The sequence below is a fragment of the Bos grunniens genome, chromosome 19 (genome assembly GCF_055505025.1).
Source record: "Bos grunniens cultivar Pamir isolate PY7600 chromosome 19, Bosgru_T2T1.0, whole genome shotgun sequence".
NCBI classification, from domain to species: domain Eukaryota; kingdom Metazoa; phylum Chordata; class Mammalia; order Artiodactyla; family Bovidae; genus Bos; species Bos grunniens.
The window spans coordinates 53,351,720-53,378,280 of NC_141183.1; the positions used below are offsets into that span (position 1 = coordinate 53,351,720).

At 38.1% G+C, this 26,561-nt stretch overlaps 2 protein-coding genes across 15 annotated transcripts in view; one reads left to right on the top strand and one right to left on the bottom strand.

The window, feature by feature from the left end:
- Positions 1–10,850, bottom strand: part of PRR11 (proline rich 11) — a 30,849-nt gene extending 19,999 nt beyond the window's left edge. For 2 of the 9 annotated variants that reach the window (XM_086360638.1, XM_086360635.1), the window contains exon 1: positions 10,323–10,850. Coding sequence is in view for 2 of the 9 variants with exons in the window: in XM_086360633.1 (XP_086216759.1) it covers positions 10,172–10,202 (31 nt within the window). In the remaining 7 variants the exon portion in view is untranslated. Of the gene's footprint in view, positions 1–5,534; positions 5,559–7,395; positions 7,855–10,171 lie in introns of those variants that run through there. The other 7 variants (XM_086360633.1, XM_086360632.1, XM_086360640.1 and 4 more) reach the window with 6 other exon arrangements.
- An 88-nt stretch (positions 10,851–10,938) lies between these two features.
- The window catches only part of SKA2 (spindle and kinetochore associated complex subunit 2), a 31,060-nt gene continuing 15,437 nt past the window's right edge, over positions 10,939–26,561 (top strand). For 2 of the 6 annotated variants that reach the window (XM_086360643.1, XM_086360648.1), the window contains exons 1-2: positions 10,939–10,992; positions 18,737–18,909. In XM_086360643.1, the coding sequence (XP_086216769.1) occupies positions 18,823–18,909 (87 nt within the window). In that variant the 5' untranslated portion in view covers positions 10,939–10,992; positions 18,737–18,822. Of the gene's footprint in view, positions 10,993–17,778; positions 18,026–18,736; positions 18,910–26,561 lie in introns of all 6 variants that reach the window. The other 4 variants (XR_015148324.1, XM_086360647.1, XM_086360645.1 and 1 more) reach the window with 3 other exon arrangements.

Sequence of the window (26,561 nt, forward strand, 5' to 3'; positions counted from 1 at the left end):
CTCCCAGATGTCCCTCAAGTTCCAAAGAGCAAACAGCTACTAATCAGAGAAGTGAGGGAATGCAGAATCAAAGGAAAAGCAGTCAAGCAAAAAAAGTAATAAGAGCTTAAACAATAGTTCAGAGATAAAACAGTCACAAAACTAATTCTTCTTCATGGGATATATATAACAACTGATGCATATCTTTGTGTTGTCTTGCAGAAACTAAGGACACCCCTGCACCCCGCCAAACCAGGGAAAAGATGGTGACTATATGCTAACCACAAGCACTTAGACCCCAAACTGGTTAGAACCATAAATGTTGATGATTAAGATTCCCTAAACATCACCTTATTACCTTACCACCAAGCAAATAGAAGAAAGTCCACCAGCTGAGCAGGCACCCTATGACCCTCAGCTTTAATGTTGCCTTTACAAATCTTTGCCTGGGTTTCCCTGGAGGTTCAGTAGTTAAAAGACTTTGCACTGCAGGGTGTGTGGTTTTTTCCGTGGTCAGGGAATTCCCACATGCCATGTGCAGTAAGACCAAAAAAAAAAAAAAAATCCTTGCCAGAAAGCCAGTGAGGAGTTCAGATCTTTTGAGCATTAGCTGCCCTTTCTCCTCGTTTGGTATCCTGCAATAAACACTGAAGTTTCCTTCACCACAATGCAGGGTCAGTTGATGAGCTGCGCTCTGAGTTGGGCAAGTGGATCTGAATTTGGTTTGGTAACAATAACAGAGAAGATGAGATGGCAATAGTGGGGTAGTGTCAGTTTTTAAAAAGGAAGTAAATTTCTTTGCTGGTAACATTTACTGAGCATCCATGGAACCTGGTGGAGTTGGTAGTGAAAGAAAAACAAAACTAACTTTTTATTTTATTTACTTTTAGGCACCTTCACATACACTTTTTCAGTGAATCTTCATTGTTGTGCAAGGTATTTTCCCTGAGTAAGAGAATTTTCATTACCATTTAGATCAGAATAAATCGAGGCTTAGAAAGATGAAATGATTTATCCAATGGAATGCACTACAGCATTAAGTTCAAATCTGTAAGTCTCCAGAGACCATGTTCGTCCTAATACACTGTGATGCAGTAGTAGAACAGGTGATATACAAGATAATAATAACTACCCCAAATCTAAGATATGGGTGTTTCAAAACATTTATTTTAAAACACTTTTAAACACTCATATATTGATATCAGTGAGTGTTATCCCTGGTGGCTCAGTGGTAAAGAATCTGCCTGCAAGTCAGGAGATGCAGATTGGATCCCTGAGTCGGAAGATCCCCTGGAGGAGGGCATGAAAACCCACTCCAGTATTCTTGCCTGGAGAATCCCAGGGACAGAGGAGCCTGGCAGGCTGCAGTCCATAGGGTCATACAGAGTTGGATACAGGTTAGGTGACTTCTCAGCACAGCATATTGGTATCAAGGGGCGAAAGAGGGGTGGGAGATGAATTGAGAGATTGGGATTGACATATATACACTACTATGCATAAAACTGATAACTAATGAGAACTTTAGTTACTCTAAAGGAACTCTACTCAAGGCTCTGTGGTCACCTAAATGGGAAGGAAACCCCAAAAAAGAGGGGATATATGTATAGCTGATTCACTCTGCCGTACAGCACACAGTAAGACAACATTGTAAAACAGCTATACTACAAAAAATTAATTAAAAAAATAAACACTAACTAGTAGATTTAGATTTTAATTCAAATCCTTTTCGGAAGAAAATTAAGTCAGAGCTGGCTTGACGTGAAGAAGGGCTTTGCTAGTTTTATTTGTTGCTACCTGAGGAACAAAGATGTCCTTATTCAAGCAGCAGAACTAAAAATGGTCTCAAGGGCTGGGCCTCCTTCTCTTCAAACCTACATTTGAATAGGAACAATTGGTCTTTAAAATACACATTCATTCCACATTTGTTCACGCTGTAACCCTCCAGCACTTGGTATGCAGCTCTAGGCTTGCTAAGCTCTCAGATTCCAAGGACTGAAGAACCTCCCCCAGCCCCACCGTGGGTATTCAAGACTAAGAAATGCTTTAGTCCCAAGAAAATTGGACTTATAGAGGCCACCCTTCATGGCAGTGGGTGACAGAGCGTGTATCAACAACCATTATAGGAGTAAAGATTCTCGATAGCATCTTATTTAACTAAGTGCCAGACCTCAGATTAACAACATTTTTCTTAATTGAAAGGCTTGGGAGACATACCTCAAGATAGCTGATTTCACATTTATTATATCACTTTTCCTTTCCACTGAAGTAATGAAGGAAGGCTAAACAGGGATTGTTAAACACAAGGGATGTCTAAGATTGATTAAAAAAAACAAAACGTAAAGCAAAAATACTCTGAATGAAGATATTTAGGAAAGCCTCAGGAAGCAACAAAAAACTTATGGTTGCTAGAAAAGAAGTTAAACCTCATCAAATCCATGGCCAAGACTATTTCATGAAGAAACCTCTATCCAAGGCACAGAGTTCACTGACTGGGATTCCCCTGGCTCTGAGATTTCCACAGTAACCTCCCCTCGCTGTCTTTCAGCAGCTCCTTCACAGCCCTCCTCCTCTGTTGCTGTTCCCTCTCTTGCCTTGACGTCTTTTGTTAGGGATCAGACTGACAAAGAGAACTGGCCTCCTGCTTCCCTTTTTCCTATATTCACCAATCCCTCAGTTATGAAAACAGACTTTAAAAGGAGCTGGACATTCTGGTTAAACTTGGTGGATTGACTCTCTACCTCAACCTGTGCTTTAATGATGTGCTGGGATTGGTACTTACTGTTACATTTTTAGGAAGTCTGTGAGCCAGTTGTTAAATCTACCATTTAAATTATATAAACTTATAATTAAATTTAGATTTTAGGTAATTTAGATTTTAAAAGGTATTTATAAGTATACAAAACTCAGCATTCCATAAAGGTTTTACTAATAGGTACGCTCTTAAAGTTTTTACCTTATTTTCTCTATACAGTGAAAATGCTTTAGATATATTACTGCTCATTTCCTCCCAATGCCACATTCAAGGACTTCACACTGGAAACTTAAAAACTGGCCATGATGGGAGAATTTATAGCATGGCTATTATAAATAGGGAAGTGAAGTCACTCAGTCATGTCCGACTCTTTGCAACCCCATGGACTGTAGCCCACCAGGCTCCTCCATCCTTGGAATTTTCTAGGCAAGAGTACTGGAGTGGGTTGCCATTTCCTTCTCCAAGGGATCTTCCCAACCCAGGGATCAAACATCCATCTCCTGCATTGACAGGCAGATGCTTTACCATCTGAGTCACCAGGGAATCCCTATTATAAAACACTACAAATTTGGGAATCCCCTGGCAGCCCAGTGGTTAGGATTCCACATTTCCACTGTAGGGAGCATGGCTTTGATACCTGGTAGGGGAACTAAGATCCCTCAAGCTTCAGGGTCAAAAACAAACAAACAAACACACACAAACCCCTACAAATTAGGGCCTGATTTATTATTTTTGTTCACTTTTGAGAAAGTGATGAGGACTTCCCTGGCAGTCCAGTGTTTAAGACTGTGTTCCAAAGCAGAGGGTATGGGTTTGACGCCAGGTCAGGGAACTAAGATCCCATACGCTGTGCAACATGGCCAATAAATAAATAAATGAGTAAAAAAAAGTGATAGAAAATGTTAATAGGGCAGATTAAACTTAAGAGTATATCTTGTCTGTAGTCATTACATCTTGAACAGTGGAAAAATTGAGGAGTATTACTCCAGTATTTGAAAATGATTATTTATCAGAAATTGCTTACTGAAATGAAGTTCCAACATAAATCTTTGTGTTTCACATTTGTCTTACTTCACAGAGTAAATGAAAATATTAACCAAGATTCATATCAGGACTAAGCTTGTTCATAGACTGCAACCATAGGTTGGTTACAAATGAAGTCTATAAAAAAAATCAATAATAGCATTTTGTGAGAATCAATTGGCTATATAAAATTTATAAGAAAAGGTGTACTCCCTTCTGAAACATCATGAAAAAGACAGTAAAGGAATAAAAAAGGCATAAACTCATAGGACAAAGAATAGGAACAGACACTATAATAGATGATACATGTGAACTGAATCCTGGAAAATGGAACAGTGGTAACTGACTTGGCAGAACAGAGGAAAGCTGAGGCTTGACTGGATGGTAGAGAAGCCAACAGGAAGCAAGACAAATCCCAGAACTCGGAGAAGTTTCAGACTTGAAAGCACCAAGTCCCTTTGAAGGTTTGGATTGGCTTAATTGGATTAATTGAAAATCTTAACGACTGGATAGGCCTTTGACATCTTCCCTCCAGTCCATGCAGCCAGGCAGTGTCCTGGTTTTCATTTTACGGACAGGTCTATTCTCTGGAGAAGTTAGAGTTGCTGAATTTGGGTCACTAGGCATAGCAGGGTCATGTCTATGTCACTATTCAGAAGACAGGGGATGGTCCTGAACTGAAAAGTGAGACACTCAATTCCCTTCCTCAGCTCAGCTCCCCAAATACAAGCCACCCAAATTTAATTCCTGGCCTCAAAACCCCACACTTCTCATTCCTCCTGGAGGAGACTAGATTCTTCTCCAGGGAAACTGGCTTTAGCTTGACAATATCCACATCCGCTACTTTGAGCTGCCAACCAACTATCTTTTTTGTGTCTTCCTTTGACATATAATAGCCAAGATCATCAATCATTTTAGGAAGAGTCTTAAATATGAAGAACAGAGGCCAAAATAAACAGAGAGGGAAATGGAAAGAATGTAGAAAGTAGAGAAAACTTTAAAAAAAAAAAAAAAAAACTTCAGAAAACGATATGGATAAGGATGGGGGAAAGGAAGGAGAGGGTGAGATAAATGGAGAGAGTAGTATGGAAGCATATATACTAACATATGTAAAATACACAGCCAAAGGAAATTTGCTATATGACTCAGGGAACTGAAACTGGGGCTCTGTAACAACCTAGAGGGAAGGGACACATGTACACCTATGGCTAATTCATGTTGATATATGACAGATATCAAACCAGTATTGTAAAGCAATCATCAATCAATTAAAAATAAATTTAAAAAAGGATCAAGGCCAAAAAAAAAATTCGAGATCTTGCATTCTTGAAAAAGGAAAAGAAAGTTTTTAAAATTAAAAATAGTAGAAATTTAAAAAATGTAACAGAACAGTTTGAAGATTAAAGTTTTAGATGAGAACAGAAAAAAATGGAGAGAATTTTATCAAATAAACAATACAAATACAATTATGTAAAGTTTAAAAATAAAATAAAATAAAAAAAATAAAGTGATTAAATTAAAAAAAAAAAAACAATACAAAAATATTCCCCAGAACTGAAGAACTTGAATTTCCAGATTGAAATTATACTGAAATTATTCAGCATAATTTGAATAAAGATGCACATTGAGGCATGCCATCATTTAGAACACCAAAAGCAAAGAGGATATTCTAAAAGCTTCCAGAGGTAACACAGCCTAGATACAGAGGACTGAGAATAGAATGACATCAGAGTTAACAGCCACCCTGCAATTCTGACGGAGAATGTTTACAATCCCATACCTGGCCAAAATTTCAGTCAAGTGTGAGAACAGAAGGAGATAATAATGGGAATTTCCAGGATAATGGTGACCATAAGTCCTTGGAAGACAGTTTTGTAGCGGGCCCAGGGCAGGGGTCAGCGAACCTTTCCTGTGAAGGGCTAGATAATAAATATTTTAGGCTTTACAAGGCATCTGGTCTCTGCTACAACCACTCAACTCTGCATCAAAACAGCCATGGACAATGACTGTGGCTGTAATCCAATAAATGTTATTTATGGCTATTGACATTTGAATTTCATAGAGTTTTCATATGTCACAAAGTATTATTCTTCTTTTGATTTTTTTCCCACCTACTACAAATTGTAAAAACCATTCTTAGCTCATGAGACCTAGTGAAATAAGCAAGTGTAACAGAGGGCTTCAGCAGGAAAAAAAAAAAAGGAAATAGATAAATTACCTAGTGCATTTGAATATTCTGAGTGGAGTTTATTATTTTTCTGTAAAGTTTGGCCAGGTTACTGAGAAGTGCTTAAAAAAATAAATATATAAACAATGTCTAGGAAAAAGTTGTATAAGAAAATAAATGAAATCATAGTTAACATGTAATGATCAGCTGTTACACAATATTTTATAGTATAAACATTGAGTATTTAATTAAAAATTATGACATAGGATACTATAAAACTCTTAGAGGAACACATAAGCAGAACACTCTTGACACAAATGACAGCCAAAAATTATGACACAGGTATATTGGGAAGACAGAAGAAAGTAGAAATTAGCAGTTCTCTAAATTTATACAGAGTTTAACTTTGAGGGGAAAAAGAAACAGTACAATATTATAAACATATTACTTAGAAACATGGAGGTAAACACCAGAAAACAATCACAAAAGTGGATAATGTTGCCTTTGGGCAAATGGGAACCAAGATTATAGACAGAGGACTCAGAGGACTACTATTTCTTGTTTTTGTGTTTCTTTCTAATAAGCCTTGAAGTAGTATTGGACAGTTAACCTTTGGCATATACTATTAGCTGGAAAAATAGCACCCTTCTGAGAGTGGGTCATCTCTTTCTAGCCATTTCCTGGTGGTTGTTCCAGTGCCTATGCATTCAGATCTCTAAAGAATTCTACATATTCCAATGTATATCATTTGGGAAATTATTTTTTGATGAAAAAAAATCTAGGAATGAAATAATATTTTCTCTTATCTCTTCTGTATGTGTGTGTCCTGGGCCCTGGGTCATTATTACTATCTAATAGCCTTCTAATTAAATATAGTAATTGACACAAGTAGAGAATTAAAAGACTATGTCTTATCTGTCAGGATAGAGAGATCCAGTCTGAGATATTTTCTAGATTAACTGTATAAAAAAATCATCATAGCTTTTCCAAAATTAAAAGATAATGAATTCTCACCTCAATTAGGACAGAGGATTGAGCAAGCTAAGGTTTCTTTTACTATCATTGCTTTATTAAAAGCTTTAGATACTCTGTAGAGGATAACTGTTCAATTAACAGAGTATATAGCAATCTAGATGAGACATGTACTGTCCCTTTTCCAAAAGGGTAATGAGACTTACAAATTCTTTTTGATAGATTAGGTGGGATTCCAACTGCTAACACTAGATAGAAACTCATTCTTTCATGATGACTCAAAGCATTTTTCTTATTTTTTTAAATTGAAAAATACACTTCCATTTTACTTACTTTGCTTTGAAAAGAATTTAGGGTCAATTAAAAAAAAAAGCCTGTACCACAACATAATAAAAAAAAAAGTGAATAAGAATATTCCATTATAGAATAGACTATATTAAAAAAGTATTCATATACACGAATCAGAAATATTTCTCTAAGTCGTCCTGTCCCTTCTCCTTACCATCACTCCCCTTTCTGTCTTCTGTCTTCAGTTGACGTCACTATTCCCTGGGCTCTCCCTTGTTTTTGTCTTTTGATATAGTCTATTTTCCCCTACTCTTTTTTTTTGCTTGTACTGGGTCTTTGTTGCTGCATAGGCTTTTCTCTAGTTACAGAGAGCAGGGGCTACTTTTGAGTTGAGTGTGAGGGCGTCTCATTGTGGTGGCTTCTCTTGTTGCAGAGCACAGGTTCTAGGCACATGGGCTTCAGTGGCTACAGCACGTGGGCTCAGTAGTTGCTGCTCCCGGGCTCTAGAGCACAGGCTCAATAGTTGTGGTGCACGGATTCAGTTGCTCCTTGGCATGTGGGTTCTTCCCAATTAGAGACTGAACCCGTGTCTCCTACATTGGCAGGTGGATTCTTTACCACTGAGCCACCTGGGAAGCCCTCCTCTAACTCTCAACTTTGAAAAATTTCAAACCTTGAGAAAATTTATAAGAACAGCATAATTAACATTCATATCACTCACATAGATTCACCAATTGTTATTGGTTAGCTATTTCTCTTTATAGGGGTATATGTGTAATGTATAATGTATGCTATATAATATATATAGATAACCACGTGCACGTGTGCCAAGCTGCTTCAGTTGTGTCCAACTCTTTTCGACCCTATGAACCGTAGCCTGCCAGGCTTCTCTGTCCATGGGATTCTGCAGGCAGTAACACTGGAGTGGGTTGCCATGCCCTCCTCCAGATCTTCCTGACCCAGGGATCAAACCTGCTTCTCTTATGTTTCCCGCATTGGCAGGCGGCTTCTTCACCATTAGTGCCACCTGGGAAGCCCCATCTAACCATGTATTTATACATAATTTATGTAATTTTTATATATTACACACACACCCCTATACAGAAAAATAACAGTTGGTGTATCTAGGTGCATGATATATGACTGTTTATGATCCACTAGGTCCTGTGGTAGGTAGGGGATACAATTGTGAGGAAGACCAACATTTCCTGTCCTTATGGAATGTTTACTGGATGTTTACATCATCTCTTTTGTGCCTCCATAGCACTCCTTTTTACACACCCTTATTGTGACATTTATTACATAACACTGTAGTTTTTGCTTACACGTTTGTCACCCCACTGGACTGTGAGATATTTCAAGGGTAGGATAAATTTTATTCATCTCTTTCCTCGGGATTTAAAGTATAGCAGGCATTAAGTAACGTTGCATTCAATAAATGAATGGAAGAAATCCTGCTATGTGCTATCTAGCAAGTGTTTTCTATTTTGATTAAGAATACACTTTAATACAATTCTGAAAAATCTCTTGGTGAAGGAGTTTTTTAGTTCTTCAAATCATACCACCTTCATATGGTTAAAGGATGGGTCCAAAAGTATTTCCAGTACAAAGATGGAATCAATAGTAGAGAGAGAATTACACTCTTCCACAAGAGCTGCTAAGGCTGCTAGAAAGTCGCTTCAGTCGTGTACGACTCTGTGCGATCCCACAGACGCCAGCCCACCAGGCTCCGCTAACCCTGGGATTTTCCAGGCAAGAGTACTGGAGTGGGTTGCCATTGCCTTCTCCACCACAAGAGCAGGCACTGCTACTAAAACTCCACCCTGTGATACAAAAAAATGCTTTTGGTCTGGGGGTACTTTTAAAGCATGGCAGCAATGGAAATTGAAATAAAGTCCTATGTCTAATTTATAATGAAAACGAATGCCTGGTTTTTTGTTCTTTTTCTTGTTTCTCTTTTGGTCTAGCCCAACAATAAGTAATGAAAGTCAGGTTCCTTGAGGCACAACTTTTAGATAAACACCACTGTTCATCTGCTGTTCTGAATTACCTTCCAGGGTAAAATGACTTTTACCGATTATATTGATACAGACCCCAGGGACCACAGACCACTGGATTCAAGACTCCTAGACTGCAGACAATTAAGATGATTAATCTCAGCTCCTTTGTTCTTCCCCTTAAAAACCCAGAACTCAGAGACCAAGTTGGAGTGAATCTGAGACTTGTCTCCCACTTCCATGCTTGGCTTCCTATAATAAAAACCTTACTTTGCGGCAAACTCTCCCAGTCACAGTTTGGCTTTCTGCTCTGCAGACACAGGAGCCTTTTGGCTTTCTGCGCTGCAGACACAGGAGCCCTTCGTTCGGTTTAAAAATGACAATTGCGTTTCTTTAACATCTTACTAAAACACATTTTAAAGGAAAAATGTGTTTACATTCCCACAAACAACTTTTAGTCAATCACTTTCCATTATCAGTTCAATTGATTCCTCTTGAGAAGCCACAGGGCTATTTTTGGTACTTGCTTATTTATGTTGTGCAGCATTGCTATTTGTTAGCTCCAGTCTTGTTTTTCTAAAGAGGCTGCGGCTCCCTAAAGCTTAGCCCAGCACAGTACTAAGCACATAGAAAACAGGTCACACTTTTAAAGCCGATACTCTCACAGAACATAGGGCGATATTAAGACTATATCGAGGAACACCGTATTACTCCTTGTCAAAAAATGTACTTTCTCAAAGTGCATAGGAATCGGAGGTCTTGTTAAAATGTATATTCTGATTCAGTAGGTCTGGGTGGAGCCAGATAATCTGCATTTTAAATAAGAACCCAAGTGATGCACAAGCAGTTGGTCCGCGAACCACATTTTGAGCAGCAAATACATGCACAGGAATGTGCTAAAGGAAGGCGGATACTTTGCTCCAAAACATAGTTTTGCAAGCGTTAATTAAATATAACTCTGATTAGAGCCGAGTCAGGTGGAGCACTTCTTACCCATCCGTAACCCTCCTCTTTTCCGATTCATCTCCTCTCTGAGTCCAGCCAAAGTTCCCACCTCTGCAAACCGTTACGAACGCCAGCAGCAACAGACCTAGCTGCAGGAGAAGCGAGCCCAGGTAACGTAGGAAGATAACCCTGCACTTACTAGTCTTAAGAGTCCGGGGATACGATGGAGTCACGTCAGAGGCCTCTCCCTTGCCATAAAGGAAAATTCAAAATTAAAACCTTATCGCGGAGGGACCAATCGTAGCCTTGGTCTTTCCACAATTCGCTCTCTGTGTAGTGCCGGGAGCACAGTCTGGCTTGTGATTGGCTGAAGCAGCAGGAAGCTCGGGCCAATCAGGAATGAGGCGCTTCTTGTATGAATAAGGAGAAGGCGGGAGCGAAGAGGAGGGGAAGTCAGAGGAAAGGCGTGTCACGTCCCCTTTGCTGTTTGTGGAAGCTTTTGTGTAATTGGTTGGCTCTTCTTCCGACTGCACCAATCGCAAGCTCTCCTCTGCAGAACCCTCTCTGTGAAATTAAACGCCGAGATACGGCCGCAGCCAATGGGGAAAAAAAGGTGCAGGAGCCAATCCTCCTGCGGCGTTTTGTGTCCTTGCCCAACAGGAAAAGGTGTTTCATGCGGAGGGGCGTTTCCAAGCCTCCAATAGGCGGGCGCCGGTGACGCAGAGGGACCAATGAGAACGAGACGTTGAATGACAGCTGTCCAATAGGGACCCTCAGTGCTGGTACGGTATGCGGCTTAAGCGCCGCCGCGGTCTGAGGAATGTCAACTATTCAACATGGAGGCGGAGGTCGATAAGCTGGAACTAATGGTGAGTGTGAAGTGAAGGAGATCTACTGGGTCGTTTATTTTTTCCCCGATGGCCTCCAAGTTGGAACGCGATTTGGAGTCGCCGGAAACCCTGGGCGGAGGAGGCTGGACTAGGGCTCGAGCTCCCTCCTCCTGCACCAAAGGGAGTCGCCGCCGCCTGGTCTCTTTTTAACCGCCGCGAGGGAAGGGGTTACATCCGGGAAACTCGTGAGGGAAATGGCGGGAGATGCTGAGGGTGCGGGGCCTTTGGAATTCCTTGTTTCTTGCTCTCAGCTTTGCGCCCTTCGAGGAGCTGTGGTTGATGCAGACAGCGTTCTCTGTATTTCCACCGAAAAGACCTGACAGAAATGGTCTCTAAACGCCCCTAGAAGGGGAGAGGTCTTTCACCGTCCGAGAAAGCGGGGATAGAGGGTGGGGTGGGAAATACACCGAGAGGGGCGGAGAGAAATCTCTTTAGGGCTGAAGCGTTCACATTCAGCCCGAAGCAGGCTGAACAAGTCTGAGAAAGGATGCTCTACTCGCGTGCACAACTTGGCGGCTGAAGAAGCTCCTAGACCAGTTTGGCCCTTCGGTGGGGGAGAGGTGTGAGCCTTGGGAATCTGAACCACGAGCTCCTTTGCTGGAACGCGGGCGGGATTGGGATGTGGATTGCACCGGTGCTCTGGAGTTGCCTAGCTTCATTCATTGTGAATGTAGGGGGCGGGGGCGAATAATTGGAAAGGACTCCCGCTGCTGCTAGGCTTGTTCGAAGGCGCCAAACTGGAGGGCTTGTCCTAGTTTTTTCTTTTGGATCCTTCCCTCACTTGTCCTCTTTATGCTCTCCCTCCCATTAGTTGACTAGTGGCTTGATCGCCCGCGCTTTTTCCTTAGTTCCCTTGTTCTGTCTACCCCCCGCCCCCCACACCCCCCACTGCATTACGAGTGTTCGGATTGGGCTGGTTTCCTTTAAAATGTGGAATTTGCAGGACGCACCCATCGTTGATTGATCTCCTGTTCGTTTTTTTTTTTGTTGTTAAAAATAACAAGGTTAAGTAAAAAAGCCAAAATCTCCGTCACAATCCGCTCCTCTTCTCCCTGCCATTCCCTGGCGTTATCCTAAAGTATCGTTTGTACCTGTGCTACCCTCCCCGAGCTCAACCTTGGATCTCCTTAATATCCAAAACATGTAGTGGTCTTTGAAGAAAAACTGTACCATCCTCACCCCCATTCCCACCTCCAGAAAATGCGAGACCTTGACCTTGATAGATCTTATTATCGTTTTCTTCTGATGTAATAATGAATTGAAGTGCCTCTAATATATTAATACAAAACCAACTTTCATTTGCTTTCAGTTGCTTCTGATTTTTTTTGGGTGGGTGTGGAAATTGGGAAGGCGAGAACTGGCAGCAAAGAAGGTAGAATTTAATGCAGCTTTCCAAATCTGTAATAAATGAACTTTTAGTTAAAAGTTTGTTAATTCTTATTGTTAACGGTCTTTTAAAAAAAAATCCTAGTTTTTTCCTCCTCCAGATGGATATTTCTGCCTAATTGTAAGGAGCTAAATGATACTAATTGTGCTTTTAACAGTTTTTTTTCCCCTTCAAGTTGGCTTTTAATTTTGAGGTACCAATGAAGTCTTTTCTGACTTTGCATTAGAGTCAATAGTCTCACAGGACATGGTTTAGATTGAACACATTATTTTAAGGGGAAAACAATGATGTGTACATCTTGAAAAAAATAGGTTTTAGAAAACTATGAGGTAGCCAGACTCTTAATTTAAACTTTTAGATGTTTGAATGATGTAGTTTTTTAAAGTTCTTTTTATGAGAGAAAGAGAAGAAAGCAAGTCTTCTTGAATCCCTTTTAACTGAGTCATAACTTTTTTTGCTGTTCAAATTCTTTGTTTCCATAATCACGGAAACAAAATTGTTCAAAAATTGTATTTGAACTGTTATAGTTGTATTATTATTGTTTTGTACTGATTAGGTAGTATAAAATAGGATAGCTCATATTTAGATTTGCCATGTGCTTTTAGAAAAAAATGTTTTATCTGTGAATGGTTTATTTTCTAAGATTCTAAAGGTAAATGATTTCCTGTGTAATCCTCTGATTTTTGGTTTTATAATGGATTTGTTGAGGAATCAATGTTGAATATTTAATAAATGAAATAGAATACATATTATCTAAGTTTGAAAAAAAAGTATTTAATTTTTGAGACAAGTATCCTCATCTCCCCTCCCCCCCCAGGGTTTTAACTCCTGATTCAGAAAATTAAACATTTATTTTTAAATACTGTTTTAAAAGCCTGAAGCTTGGCTAGCAGAGTTGAAATACTCTAATATCTGAGATAATGTGACCTAGGATTTGAGGTCAAGACACTCATGTTCCAGCTGTCCTGAATTTATGTTCATTTCTTAGGCTCAATCCAACCAAGTAGATGACCTGGATCACTTAAGGGAAGGTTGGTTAAAAATAATGGAAAGTGTTTTGCATCAATCCTCATTATTAATGGAGGAATAAGCTCATTGTAGGGTAATCTTTGTTCTCTAACTTTCTTCCCTTCACTTTTTGCTTTAGTGTTATTTGTCTAGTGTCCTTCTTTTGTGATAAGGCTAGTGATTATGCACAAAAGGTATTATGATACTATGATATTATTCTATTTCTGGGTGGACATCTGAATGGTTTCTTACCATTTAAAAGGTTAGGATGTTAATTGGCTAGAATACAAGGAAATCTGATTCTTCAATCTCAAGAGTCTTCTCCTCCCATTATTATTTTCTCTTTGATTTTTCTCAGCTTGAAGGAAATCTTATATTTAAGATGTTTTAGGGGTTAACTGAAATTTTAAAATCCCCTTTCATAGCATTCAGTTAAGTAGTGCTAACAGTATCATGTTTAATGACATTGATTTCCTGAAAGTCTGTAAATTCTTGAGATAGGCAAATGCTTTTTGTATTGTAGTTTAGATTCCAGAGAGATAGATTGGGTTTATAGAAATTGGGAAACTTATTTTACTTTTCATTTGTTTTCTTTGGTAATCTTACTGTTTTGTGTGGCAGTTCATCAGTCAGTTGCTATGGGGGCACTAACCAACACTTCTCAGCAGAACAGAAATATTTTCACAACTTTGCCTTAGTAGTAATTATAAGCTGTTCTGTTAATACCGGTTCTAAGGTATTAGCAACACCCATGTTAGTAACTTATACAGCTTATGATTTATTTACAAAATCCCTTTCTATATCTGCGCATGGTTCAGTTTGAGTATTAATCATAGGTTAGTCGTAAAAAAAATACCACCTTGATATTTAAAGCCTAGTCTTTTTTTTTTTGACATTGATATAAATGTTCTTAGGGTTTGGATGTCTTCTGTCCAAAGTGGCAACCCTTCTTTGTATTCTCACGCTGAAGCTTCAACTGATGCAGGATGCTTTTATGTCTTTCCTACCTATTACTGCTAACGAATGCTCTGACTTTATTGCACTACTGTACTTTACAGCTAGCAGTGCAATAGTATTGTCAAAGCATCTGAAAGCAGAACATACACCAGAATTTTGATTCTTGCCTTACATCTTCAGTGTCTGTGAGTAATTTACTGTAACCTGTGTTGCTGAAAACTATATTACCAAGAGTATATGTTTTAGAAAGTAATAATTTGAAAAAATAAGTTTTCAAATAATTAAAAATTCACCACTGTAATGCATTATGAACCACATCGAGAGAACACATTTTATAGCTATCGTCATTATGACTTGTCTAAACACGTAGTACTTTGTTATTTGATTCTTTCTGTTATAGATTTGGATAGGTTCTGCCTACTCTCAGGTTTTATTGAGTTTGAAGATGAATTAGTAAGTGATGAAAACAATCTCTGTTGTATATTTCCTCTGGTAACCTGCCTCATCTTAATTGGTGTTAATTTTGTGTATTGTTTAGTAGTAAATGCTTGAGTTTAAAACTTTAGAATGCATGTTTTAAGGTTCTTTTTGTAATTGTGAGATACAATAAAATGTGAATCCATCATTTCTGTTTTTGTAATCAGTTTGAGATATAATTTACATAGAGTAAAACTCAACAGTTCTAGTTGTACAGTTTGATGAGTTTTGACACATGTATAGTCATGTAACTACTGCCACAGTTATGATATGCCATAAAAATTACTCTTATAACCCTTTGCAATAAACCTCCTCCCAAACTCTCTGGCAACCACCAATCTCCAGTTTTGCCTTTCCTAGAAGTTCATAAAAATGAAATTATATACACAAAGCTTCAAGTCTTTTGTGTCTGGCTTTTTGCACTTAGCATGATGCTTTTAAGATTCACCCATATTTTATGTATGTATTAGTAGTTGCACCATTTTTATTGATGAGTAGCATTCTGTTGTTTAGAATATCAGAAATTATTTATCTGTTCACCAGATTATGCCCGTGATGTTATTTCCAGATTTTGTCTATTATGAATAAAGTTGTTTAAACATTATAATACAAGTCTTTTATGGACATAATGTTTTTGTTTCTGTTGGGTAGCATCATAAAAGTATGATCTTATAAGAAACTGCTAAAATCTTTTTCAAAGCTCTGTCTTAGGGTTCCAGTTTCTCCAAATCCTCACCAAGATTTAGTTAATATTGTCAGCCTTCATTTTAGCCATTCTAGTAAGTGTGTAGTGGTATCTCATCATAGTCCTAATTTGTGTTTCCTTAATGGTTAATGATGTTGAACATCTTTTCATGTGCTTGTTTGAAGTTGGTATATCTTTAGTGAATATATGTTAAAATCTTTTGCCTACTTTTAAATTGAGTTTTGTCTTTGTATTAATACAAAAGTCCTTGAATTTTATCTATTTGCTTTCTCACTGTCTTAACAATATTGAGTCTTCTGATACATGAACATTCTTCTGATACCCTTCTGATACAGGTCTTACTTAATTTCTTTTATAGCCTAGTGTGATTTCTCTTGGTGTTCTGTATCTTAAAAGTAGAACAAGAACAGTAATTATATAATGTGTGTTGTAAATACATTGAATTTCAGAAAAAAATTAAGGTGTTAAGCAAATATCCTTAAAAGATGGCTAGGAGAATAGATAACAGGAAAGAAAGATACCTGAGATGATAGGGATGAATACAAGGACATTATTTGTAGGGGATGAAGAACACGATTGCTCACATAAAACCACTTAATTCTAAATTTTATTTATAAAATCTCTTTCTGAATTACCTTACCTGGCTTCAAGTGTAGCCGTTTTCCTCTTCTTTGGTTTTAATTTCCTGCTATTCACTAGTGGGCTCTTAGAGCAGCGGGTAGAAGTTTGTGTTTTGTTTGTTTGTCTTATGCTGCCTGGCATGTGGGACTGAACCTGTGCCCCCTGCAGTGCAAGTGCAGAGTCTTAACCAGTGGACGTCCAGGGAAGTCCCAGAATTTTGTATATTTTAATAATGAAAGATATTACATGGGGAGGGACTAAAAGACAAAACTGCTAATTTGAAAACTTTTCTTCTTCCTTGGAGCAAAGTAAAAGTTTTAAAACAAACAAAAAACTTTGTTAGTCAAACATAAGCAAAGATTCATCATTAAGAATATCCCAGATACGGACTTCCCTGGTGGTCCAGAGGCGACGATTCTGCACTCTCAATGCAGTGGGTCTGAGTTTGATCCCTGGTCAGGGAACTAAATCCCACATGCTGAAATTAAAGATACTATATACCGCAACAAAGATTGATGAGTCTATGCCTTGCGACTAAGACCTGGTGCAGCCAAATGAATAAAGAAATATTTTTTAAAAAGAATATCCTAGATAAAATTTATTCTTAATTAATTTCAGAAGGTTATACTTCTAATTTATCTTAATGTATAGCATTTTAAAAGTCCTTGGTTCATTGTTTTGTTCTCATTTTTCCAAATTTTTATTTGTCTATTTATTATTGACTGTACTGGTCTCCATTGCTTTGCATGAGCTTTCTCTCTTGCCGCACGTGGCGGCTTCTCACAGTTGTGGAGCATAGGGGTGTAGGCTACAGGAGTCGCAGCACATGGGCTCAGTAGTTCTAGTTCCGGGAGGTACATTGGAAAGAGGCACCTAACCTGGGGAAGGTTTCTTGTTAGAGGTAAGATATAATCTGAGACTGGAAGGGTGAGTAGGGATTAGCCAGCGAAGGAAACGGGAAATGTTCCAGGCAAAGGAAACAGTGCGTGTTCAAGTCCAGAGGTGCTACCCACGTGGGGGGAAGCTGCACGTGGTTCAGTAGTGTTGAGATGGTTGAAATGGGGAGCAAGAGGGTTGAGATGAAGAACTAGTAAAATAAATTCTAGCTATTACGTTGAAAACCTTCACCATACTCTATAACATTCCTAAACATCTAAAATTATTATAAATATTCATGTTCTGTAGTAATCATGAACCTATGTTCCTTAATTTTAAAAAATTTTCCATATAAACGTCTCTGGTTTTGGGTAAATTAGAGGGAAATTTAGTGACTTCTGACCAAATCATTATATATTGATTTTTGTGTTCTGTAGTCTTTATTGCCCTATTTATTTATAAGGCCTGTTCAAGGAGGATGTGTGACCTGGAGTGAAATCCTACCAGGCGACTCACAGAACTACAGTCAGGAAGAGAGTCATCAACTCAGCCCAGCCTAGAGCTCCTGAACCCAAGTCAAGCGGCAGATTCATGAGAATAAATTATTGTTGTTTTTAAGCCACTGAGTTTCAGGTTCCACAGTTTTGAAGTGTGTTGCTTTAATCTAGGCTGCCATTTGAATTTTAAAACTTACTATATTCTTTTGCTAGCATGTTGTCTCATCCATTTTTAGCAGTGTAGTCTGCTGCTGCTGCCAAGTCGCTTCAGTCGTGTCCGACTCTGTGCGACCCCACAGACAGCAGCCCAGCAGGCTCCGCCGTCCCTGGGATTCTCCAGGCAAGAACACTGGAGTGGGTTGCCATTTCCTTCTCCAATGCAGGAAAGTGAAAAGTGAAAGTGAAGTCGCTCAGTCGTGTCCGACTCTTAGCGACCCCATGGACTGTAGCCTACCAGGCTCCTCCATCCATGGGATTCTCCAGGTGAGAACACTGGAGTGGGGTGCCATTCCCTTCTGCAGTGTAGTCTAGCTGTGTGTTAATATTATCTCATGAGTAAAAGAAACATTGTGTTTGACCTTAATGAGTAACCAAGGATAAAGCATGTAAAGGGATGGTGCTGTGCAAGTTTCTCTTTCTGGTCCTGAGCTTGATGACATTTAGGGATACCTCAATTTAGGGTTGTCAGACTTAGTAAATGAAAATATAAATTGTCTGGGAATTCCTGGTGGGCCAGTGGTTAAGATTCCGTGCTCTCCAAATGAAATAACTGACAAAGGATTAATTTCTGAAATATATAAGCAGCTTATACAACTCAATACCAGAAAAACAAACAACCCAGTCAAAAACTGGGAAACAGACATTTCTCCAAAGCCACACAGAATCTATACCAACATCGCTCATTATTAGAGAAATGCAAATCAAAACTACGATGAGATATTACCTCACAAAGGTCAGAATGGTCAACATCCAAAAGTCTACAAACAATAAATGCTAGAGAGGGTTGGACAAAAGGGAACGCTCTTGCACTGTTGGTGGGAATGTAAATTGATACAGCCACTATGGAAGACGGCATGGAGATTCCTTAAAAAACTAGGAATAAAAGCACCATAATGACCCAGCAATCCCACTCCTAGGCATATACCCTGAGGAAACCAAAATTAAGAGACACATGTATCCCATTGTTCATTGCAGCACTGTTTACAGTAGCTAGAACATGGAAGAAACCTAGATGCCCATCGACAGATGAATGGATAAAGAAGCTGTGGTACATATACACAATGGAATATTACTCAGCCATAAAAAGAAATGCATTTGAGTCAGTTCTAATGAAGTGGATGAACCTAGAACCTATTATACAGAGTGAAGTAAGTCAGAAAGAGAAAGATAAATATTGTATTCTAACATATATACGGAATCTAGAAAAATGATACTGAAGAATTTATTTGCAGGGCAGCAATGGAGAAACAGACATAGAGAATAGACTTCTGGACGCAGGGAGAGGGGAGGAGAGGGTGAGATGCATGGAAAGAGTAACATGGAAACATATTACTGTATGGAAAATAGATAGCCAACGGGAATTTGCTGTATGGCTCAGGAAACTCAAACAGGAGCTCTGTATCAACCTAGAGGGGTGGGATGGGGAGGGAGATGGGAGGGAAGTTCAAAAGGGAGGGGATATTTGTATACCTATGGTTGATTCATGTTGCGGTTTGACAGAAAACAACAAAATTCTGTAAAGCAATTATCCTTCAATAAAAAAAAAAAAAAAAGATTCTGTGTAAGGTCCTGGATTCAATCTCTGGTTGAAAACTGAAATCCTACAAGCTGTCTGGCCAAAGAAAAAAGAAAAGATGCCCCGTTAAATTTGAATTTCAAATAGGCAATAGGAAATTTTTTAGTATAGTTATGTCCAGATATTGCATGGGATGTACTTAGAAAATTTTTTTTATTGTTTATCTGAGATTCAGGTTTAACTGAGTGTCCTGTATTTTATGTATCAAACACCCTTTCAGAATGCATTTTCATACAGTTATGAACAGAGTACATTAGATTATCATATTTATTGGTCAAATAATTACCAGTTATGACTTCTTATATCTACTGTGTATGAGGAACTGTGCTAAGCAAAGGTTAATATATGAGCCATCAGGAGAGACATAAATCACAAAAAATCTACATGAAGCAAGAAGCACAAGATGCTGTGTCTGAACAAATATAATCTCTGTCTTCTATAGTCTTTTAGCCCAGTACATAGATAATACAGACAAATATATTTGTATTGGGTGAGTGGGAGGAGGTAGAAGATAACTTCAAAAGAGATTCCTCTCTTATATAAAAGCATATTTGTTATGAAAACTTTCAGAAATCCAGATTTAACCTTTGTTTTATTCCCTGGGGAAGGGACAATTTACGACTACAATTTATTAGAAGTCGTCACAGATATAGATGACAAACTTACGGTTACCAGGGGATAGGGTAGAGGGAAGCGATAAATTGAGAGATTGGGATTGTCATATACACACTATAATATATAGAATAGATAACTAATAAGAATTTGCTGTATAGCAGGGGGAACTCAATACTTTGTAATGGCCTAGATGGGAAAATAATCTAAAAATAAAGTGAATATATGTATAACTGATTCACTTTGCTGTATACCTGAAACTACCATAACATTGTAAATCAGCTATACTTAACGATAAAAGTTTTCAAGAAGAGTTTGTAAATCAAAGTTAAAAAGAAAAGGAAGGGATAGTTATCTTGCTTTTTATGTGTTCAGGCAATATGCTTAGCATTTGGATCTCAAAAGCAATCACTTTTTTTTTTTTTAATTAAAAAAAAAAAGCAGATTATCTCTTGGAACTTAACATACATACTGCACTCAGCCCCTCGGCCCCAATCTTTAGGAGTTCACAGGTTCCGTTTAGTTGGCAATCTACTTTGTTGCCTTATCGTTGACACTAAGACAAGCTACATTTTTACAGTGACAGTTATTCATTTATTTTTCTTAGGCTATGGATCCTTCAAGGAGCTTCATCTCACCAGAATAATGTAGACAGATCCATAAAATTGCCAAATATCAAGTGGGGATTTATAGAACCTTGCCCCAATAAGATCACGGGATATCTGCTATTCAGAGGTTCAAATGATTTGACATTAAATGATGAGACATCATTAATCTTGCATCCTTTTATACAGATTGTGTAAAAATTGCTACCAAAGATGTATTCCCTCAAGATTATACTAAGTTTTTGCTGTAGGTATTTACATTATTCTAATTGTGGTCTGCAATTTAGCAATGTACCTGTTTTGTCATATTTGATGACATTCTGACTTTATACTCTGAAGACAGTATATCATGAATATTTGATATATACATATAAAACAATATTATGCCCCATTACACAATATTATTCTCTATATATTACATATAAATATGTATTTAAGACATCACCGACTCGATGGACATGAGTTTGAGTAAGCTCCAGGAATTGGTGATGGAGAGGGAAGCCTGGTGTGCTGCAGTCCATGGGGTCGCAAAGAGTCAGACATGACTGAGCAACTGAACTGAACTGAAGAGCGTGCTATTTACCAGGTGCTGCTAGAGAGTAATGATTTTTAAAAATAACAGTAAGGCAACTTCCAGGTAGACCAGTGGTTAAGAATCTGCCTTCCAATGCAGGAGATGCAGGTTCCATCCCTGGTCAGGGAACTGAGATCCTACAAGCTGCAGGACAACTAAGGCATTCTGCCCACAGCAACCAGAGAAGCTCCCAAGCTCTAGAACCCTTGTTCCACAAGGCAGACCCAGAGCAGCCAAAGTAAAACAACATAAAGTGATTGAAAAACATAAATTAACCAAAAAAAAAAAAAAAGCAGTGAAATTCAGTGTGGCTGCGGTGTAAAATACGAAGTTTCAGTGAGAAAATTTAAATTTTTAAAAATTTTATTGGAGTATTTATTGATTTACAGTGTTGCGTTAGTTTCCCCTGTACAGCAAAGTGAATCAGTTATACATGTACATATGGAGAGAATGTTAATTTTTTGTGAAGAATCATACTAAGAGTTGAAAGTAATTTCATAGGCATTGAGAAACTAATGATCTTTAAGTGAAGAGTGACAGTATGCAGAATGTGAGTGCGTGCGTGTTTAGTCACTCCATCGTGTCCAACTCTTTGTGTCTGCAAGGACTCTAAGCCAGGCTCCTCTGTCCACGGGATTCTCCAGGCAAGAATACTGGAGTGGGTTGCCACTGTCTTCTCCCGGAGATCTTCCTAATCCAGGGATCCAACCCTATGGCTTCTGCCATGGCAGGCGGATTCTTTACCACTGAGCTAATAGTTACACTTAAAAAAATAGTTATTATACATGTAATACATATTCATTGTAATTTAATTAGAAGACAGATATGCAAAAGGAGAGAAAGACCCAACAATTCCATGACAATTAAGACTGTGTTGTAGGGGCTTCCTTGGTGATCCTGTGGTTTAAGAATCCACAGGGGACTCGGGTTTGAGCCCTGGTCTGGGAAGATTCCGCATGCCGAGGAGCAGCTAAGCCCGTGTGCCACAACTTGTGAGCCCACGTGCTACAACTACCGAAGCCTGTGTGCCTAGAGCCTGGGCTCTGCAGCAAGAGAAGCCACCGCAATGAGAAGCCAGCACCCTGCAAGGAAGGGTAGTCCCCACTTGCCTCAACTAGAGAAAGTCCGAGTACAGCAACAAAAGACCCACCACAGCCAAACAATAAATAATTTAAGAAAAAGACTGTTGTATATTCTAGCTTCTGTTGTAGGTGTATTTTTAACTGTTTTTTCTAAACCAGGTTCATTCTATATATTATGAAAATCTGTTCCTTGTAGTCCAGTATATGTCCATAGTACAGTTAACATAAATAACCTAAGATTCTGAAAACTTAAAAAAAATTCAATAGAATACTTTAACTGATAAAATCAGCCTTATGTGTACTACCCTCATAATTGTCCCATAAAAACCTGCAGAATAGGAACTGATGCGCCTGAAACTTCACTCTTTCTTCTGCCTTGATATTGTTATTTGCCTGAAACAACATGTCTGTAACTGGGTGCTTGTGCATATTGCTATTGCTGCTTCTCTGTTTCAGACAAGCATAGACATGTGTTTGTTCTGTCTGGAAGAGACTGGATAATAGCTCTCTAGCAGAAATATACAACAAAACAATTGTGATTATGTAGACATTAGAAGTGGCCCTCAACTTGCTAAGAGCTTGAAATGTTTCTTCTTAAAACAGGCTTTAGAGGGTGGTTGGATTCCCAGGCTATTCTTTCAAGTGAGTGAACTTTAATCTGTTCCCTTTTGTCATTGAACATTAGTCTGTATGTTAAAAACTTGGGATATAAAAGTGGAAAGACATGGGTCTTGTCAGCAAGAGACTTGAAATCAAAATGGGGATACTACCATGCAAACAAATGATTGTAATATAAGACATGAAACGAGAAGCCTTAACCATGAAAAGAAAAATGAAAGTAGATAAAGGTGTTTCTAAATTTATTGGAGAGAGGAGAATGTAAGGAAAGGCATGCTTTAAGTAGATTCTTTGGTTGATAATACAGCTAACCTGGATCTAGGAGTATTAAAATAGCTAATTCTCCCTTAAAACGTGTCTGAGGAAAATGTATTTCTAAGCTCAGCTACTGAGTCCAGAATATACCTCTACCAACTCCTCTTACCAACGAAGGCAAGAACCTTCGTTTTCCTGTGTTTTGATACTGTTGAGACAGGCTTTCTCACAAGAGGATGTGTTTGGAGCTGGTCCTTCTGAAAGGGAGCATTATTGTGGCAGTGGGAATCTGTGGGTTGCTTGTAAAGAGGAAATATTTTTTAAACTGTACTGCAGTTGTATCCTGCTGTGAAATATTTTAGTGGTATGTAATATAGTGTGCCTTTTATCTAAAGCTTTAAGCTGGATATAAAAACCAGTACTACAGAATGTTATATACTTGTGAAATACGGGGCATGCTCTTTAAAACTCTAAATTATTTCCTAAATTGTTCTTTTACTTATTCGTATGGTTTCTTCTGTACAACCACAGTCTGTTTCCAAGGATATCCAATTGTCAGGATGTAATTTGGTTGTCTTTGGGACTTGAACATTGATTTCCATGGACTTTTCCTAGCTAAATTGCCTATTTTTATTTATCACTTTTGGGATTAATATAAAACTTTTCCCATTTATTTTTATTACTGAGTTAGAGGAAAACTGTGAATATGAAATATGAATGTCTTGGGCTTTAAAAAAAATTTCACGTTTTATTTTAAATATTCTAACATGTCTAAAAATAAGACAGATAGCTAAAACTAATTAAATAGCAACTACACTGTTTTTCAAGGCTTCCCAGAAGCTAATCTATAACTGAGGAGGGTTGTGAATGAAGTTCAGCAATATCATTTTGTTCTATTAATGAGACACTAATGAGTTTTGGAGGCTGTCATAATTGGTTAGTAAATTTCCTACAGTGTAACTGAAAATTTCCCTGTTTATTACCAGATCCTAGAACCCTATCGATATTGTCTCTGCTGTGTAAATAGCTCTGAGTAGTGCAATATTGCTTATAGGGTTTTGGTGTTTGGGAAGAACAATGGGCATGTTGCAGAAACAATGTAGCTGAAACGGAAGCAACAGTCATTTTCGTTTAGGAATAAAATAGTAGAAGCTAGTTTTTAATACAGACATTAAAATCTGAAACTCAAATGTCAAATTTTTATATATTAGAAGAAACACTTTTCTTAATTTTAACATTTTGATAAATTAAACCTTGTTTTATTGTAGTATAATGAAATAATAGAATTTTATTGTTGGAAGGGAGTAGATTTCCAACTCATTTAATAGGAGAGACTCAGAGAGACAGAAGATACTGGAGGCCACATAACTGTTAGTGAGACCAGGGCTAGAATTTCTGCCACGTATCTCAATCCTCTTATTTTCTTTTTTTCAGTACCGTACTAGCAGGTTGTATTCAGAGAGAATTTTTTAATGGACTAAGTGCAGATTTAAAACAAACAAAAAAAACAACTTTCCATTTAATGTTGGTTTTACCCCCATCTGTGTGATTCTCTTTGGCTTTGATGTCATGTATAACTTTGGTCTAACTACATAAAAACAAGAGTAATGAAAATAGAAGTAGAGGGAAGTCACTTAGACTGTCTTCTTCGTTTATAAAATGAAGGGTTCAGATGAGAGAATCTTCACTGTTTCTCTGTTTCTCAACATTGCATTGACATCCTTTTTCCTTTTTTGTCCCTGTTTAATCTATAGCCTGGGCTTTCGTTGTGGCTTAGCTGGTAAAAAATCTGCCTGCAATGCAGGAGACCTGGGTTTGATCCCTGGGTTGGGAAGATCCCCTGGAGAAGGGAAAGGCTACCCACTCCAGTATACTGGCCTAGAGAATTCCATGGACTGTATGGGATTGCAAAGAGTAGGACACGACTGAGCGACTTTCACTTCACAAGCAATAGTCCACTGACTTGCTAATAAGTAAATACTTCCCCTAGGTATTATCACAAAATATTCTCTTCAGTTCTTCAAGGAGGGTAACATTCTACTCTCAAACCGTTGTTTCTCCTATATTTTAAAAAGAGGTTTTGGACTTAGCTGGCAGTCCAGTGGTGAAGGTCCACGCTGCCACTGCAGGCAGCACTGGTTCTATCCCTGGTCTAGGAAGACCCCACATCTACATGCCATAAGGCGCGACCAAAAACCAAAACAAAAGGTTTTAAATTGTGGTTAAATACATATAACATAAAATTTACCATTTTAACCACTTAAAATGTGGACTCAAAATAGAACTCAGCAGCCTATGTACATTCTCATTGTGCAACCATCGCCACCGCCCATCTCCAGAGCTTCATCATTGCTAAACAAACTCTGCATATGTTAAACAATGACCCCCTATTCCCTGCACCCCCTGTCTTTAAAAATCTGTTTAAAATTCTGTTTGTTCTCTGAAATATTTTCCAAATAAAAGTATGGGCATATTACTTAAAGGGGAAATGGAAGAAAATTTTAAAGACTTTTTGGAAGCAGTGATGTACATATAAATGCAGCAGTTGTGTGAAAGTGGGAAGTCCTGAATTTTAGCATTTGCCAGCTTTCCTGTTGTGTATTTTTCCACCCTATCTGATTTCAGGTTACCAGCAGGATGTCACAGAAAATGGAGCTGGAAAGACATGCAGTAGTAGCATGGGATATATTCCTACTGTATAGATATGATAGGGCTCAAGAGCATAGATGAGTAAAATTAGTAAAACTAGGAAATTTGGGGTTTTGTGTATGTATTTTTTTTCAATAATCTAATTGTACATTTAATAATTTAATTTTTAGTGATGCTCTTGTTTAACAATGGGCTTACAAGAATTCCTAAAAATTTAGCTGGCTCCATCATGCTGTTGATTGGAAGCATACTCTTTGGTATCTTTTTAAAATATATATTACTTAAAAGAAGGAACACTTCTTTAAGGTACTATTCGGTGGTTTTTAGTACCTTGTGGACCTCCAGGCATTATATGAAGCCATAGCTGAAACCACTGTCTTGAGGAGAAGACTTTGTAAAATGGACTATGGGATTATGCCAGTTAAATTTAAGCAGAGCTAAACTATCAAGTTTAAAAACATATAGGCTTAAGAATATCAGGTTAAGGGCTCCTAGAATAGAGATTCTATTTTAAGGTAGCCCTGGATGGAGTAACGAATCCCATAATCCTAAGAATTTTGTAGTAACTATTAGGTTAGTTTAAAACATTAGTTTTAAAATCTTTTATTTAAAGTTATGCTTTAGAATGTTGTATAAGACCTCAAATTACACATAAAGCTACAGAATTATGGTCTATTCCAGCAATTAAATCAGGTCTTCAGTGCTTAGAGCCTTTGCTTAATTGATTTGTCTTCCTCCCACTTCCTCTCCCTACTCTCCATCCACATGTGAAGGAAAAGTTAATTCTTGAGCATATTTTAATATGGGAAATTATACCAACAGGAATTTC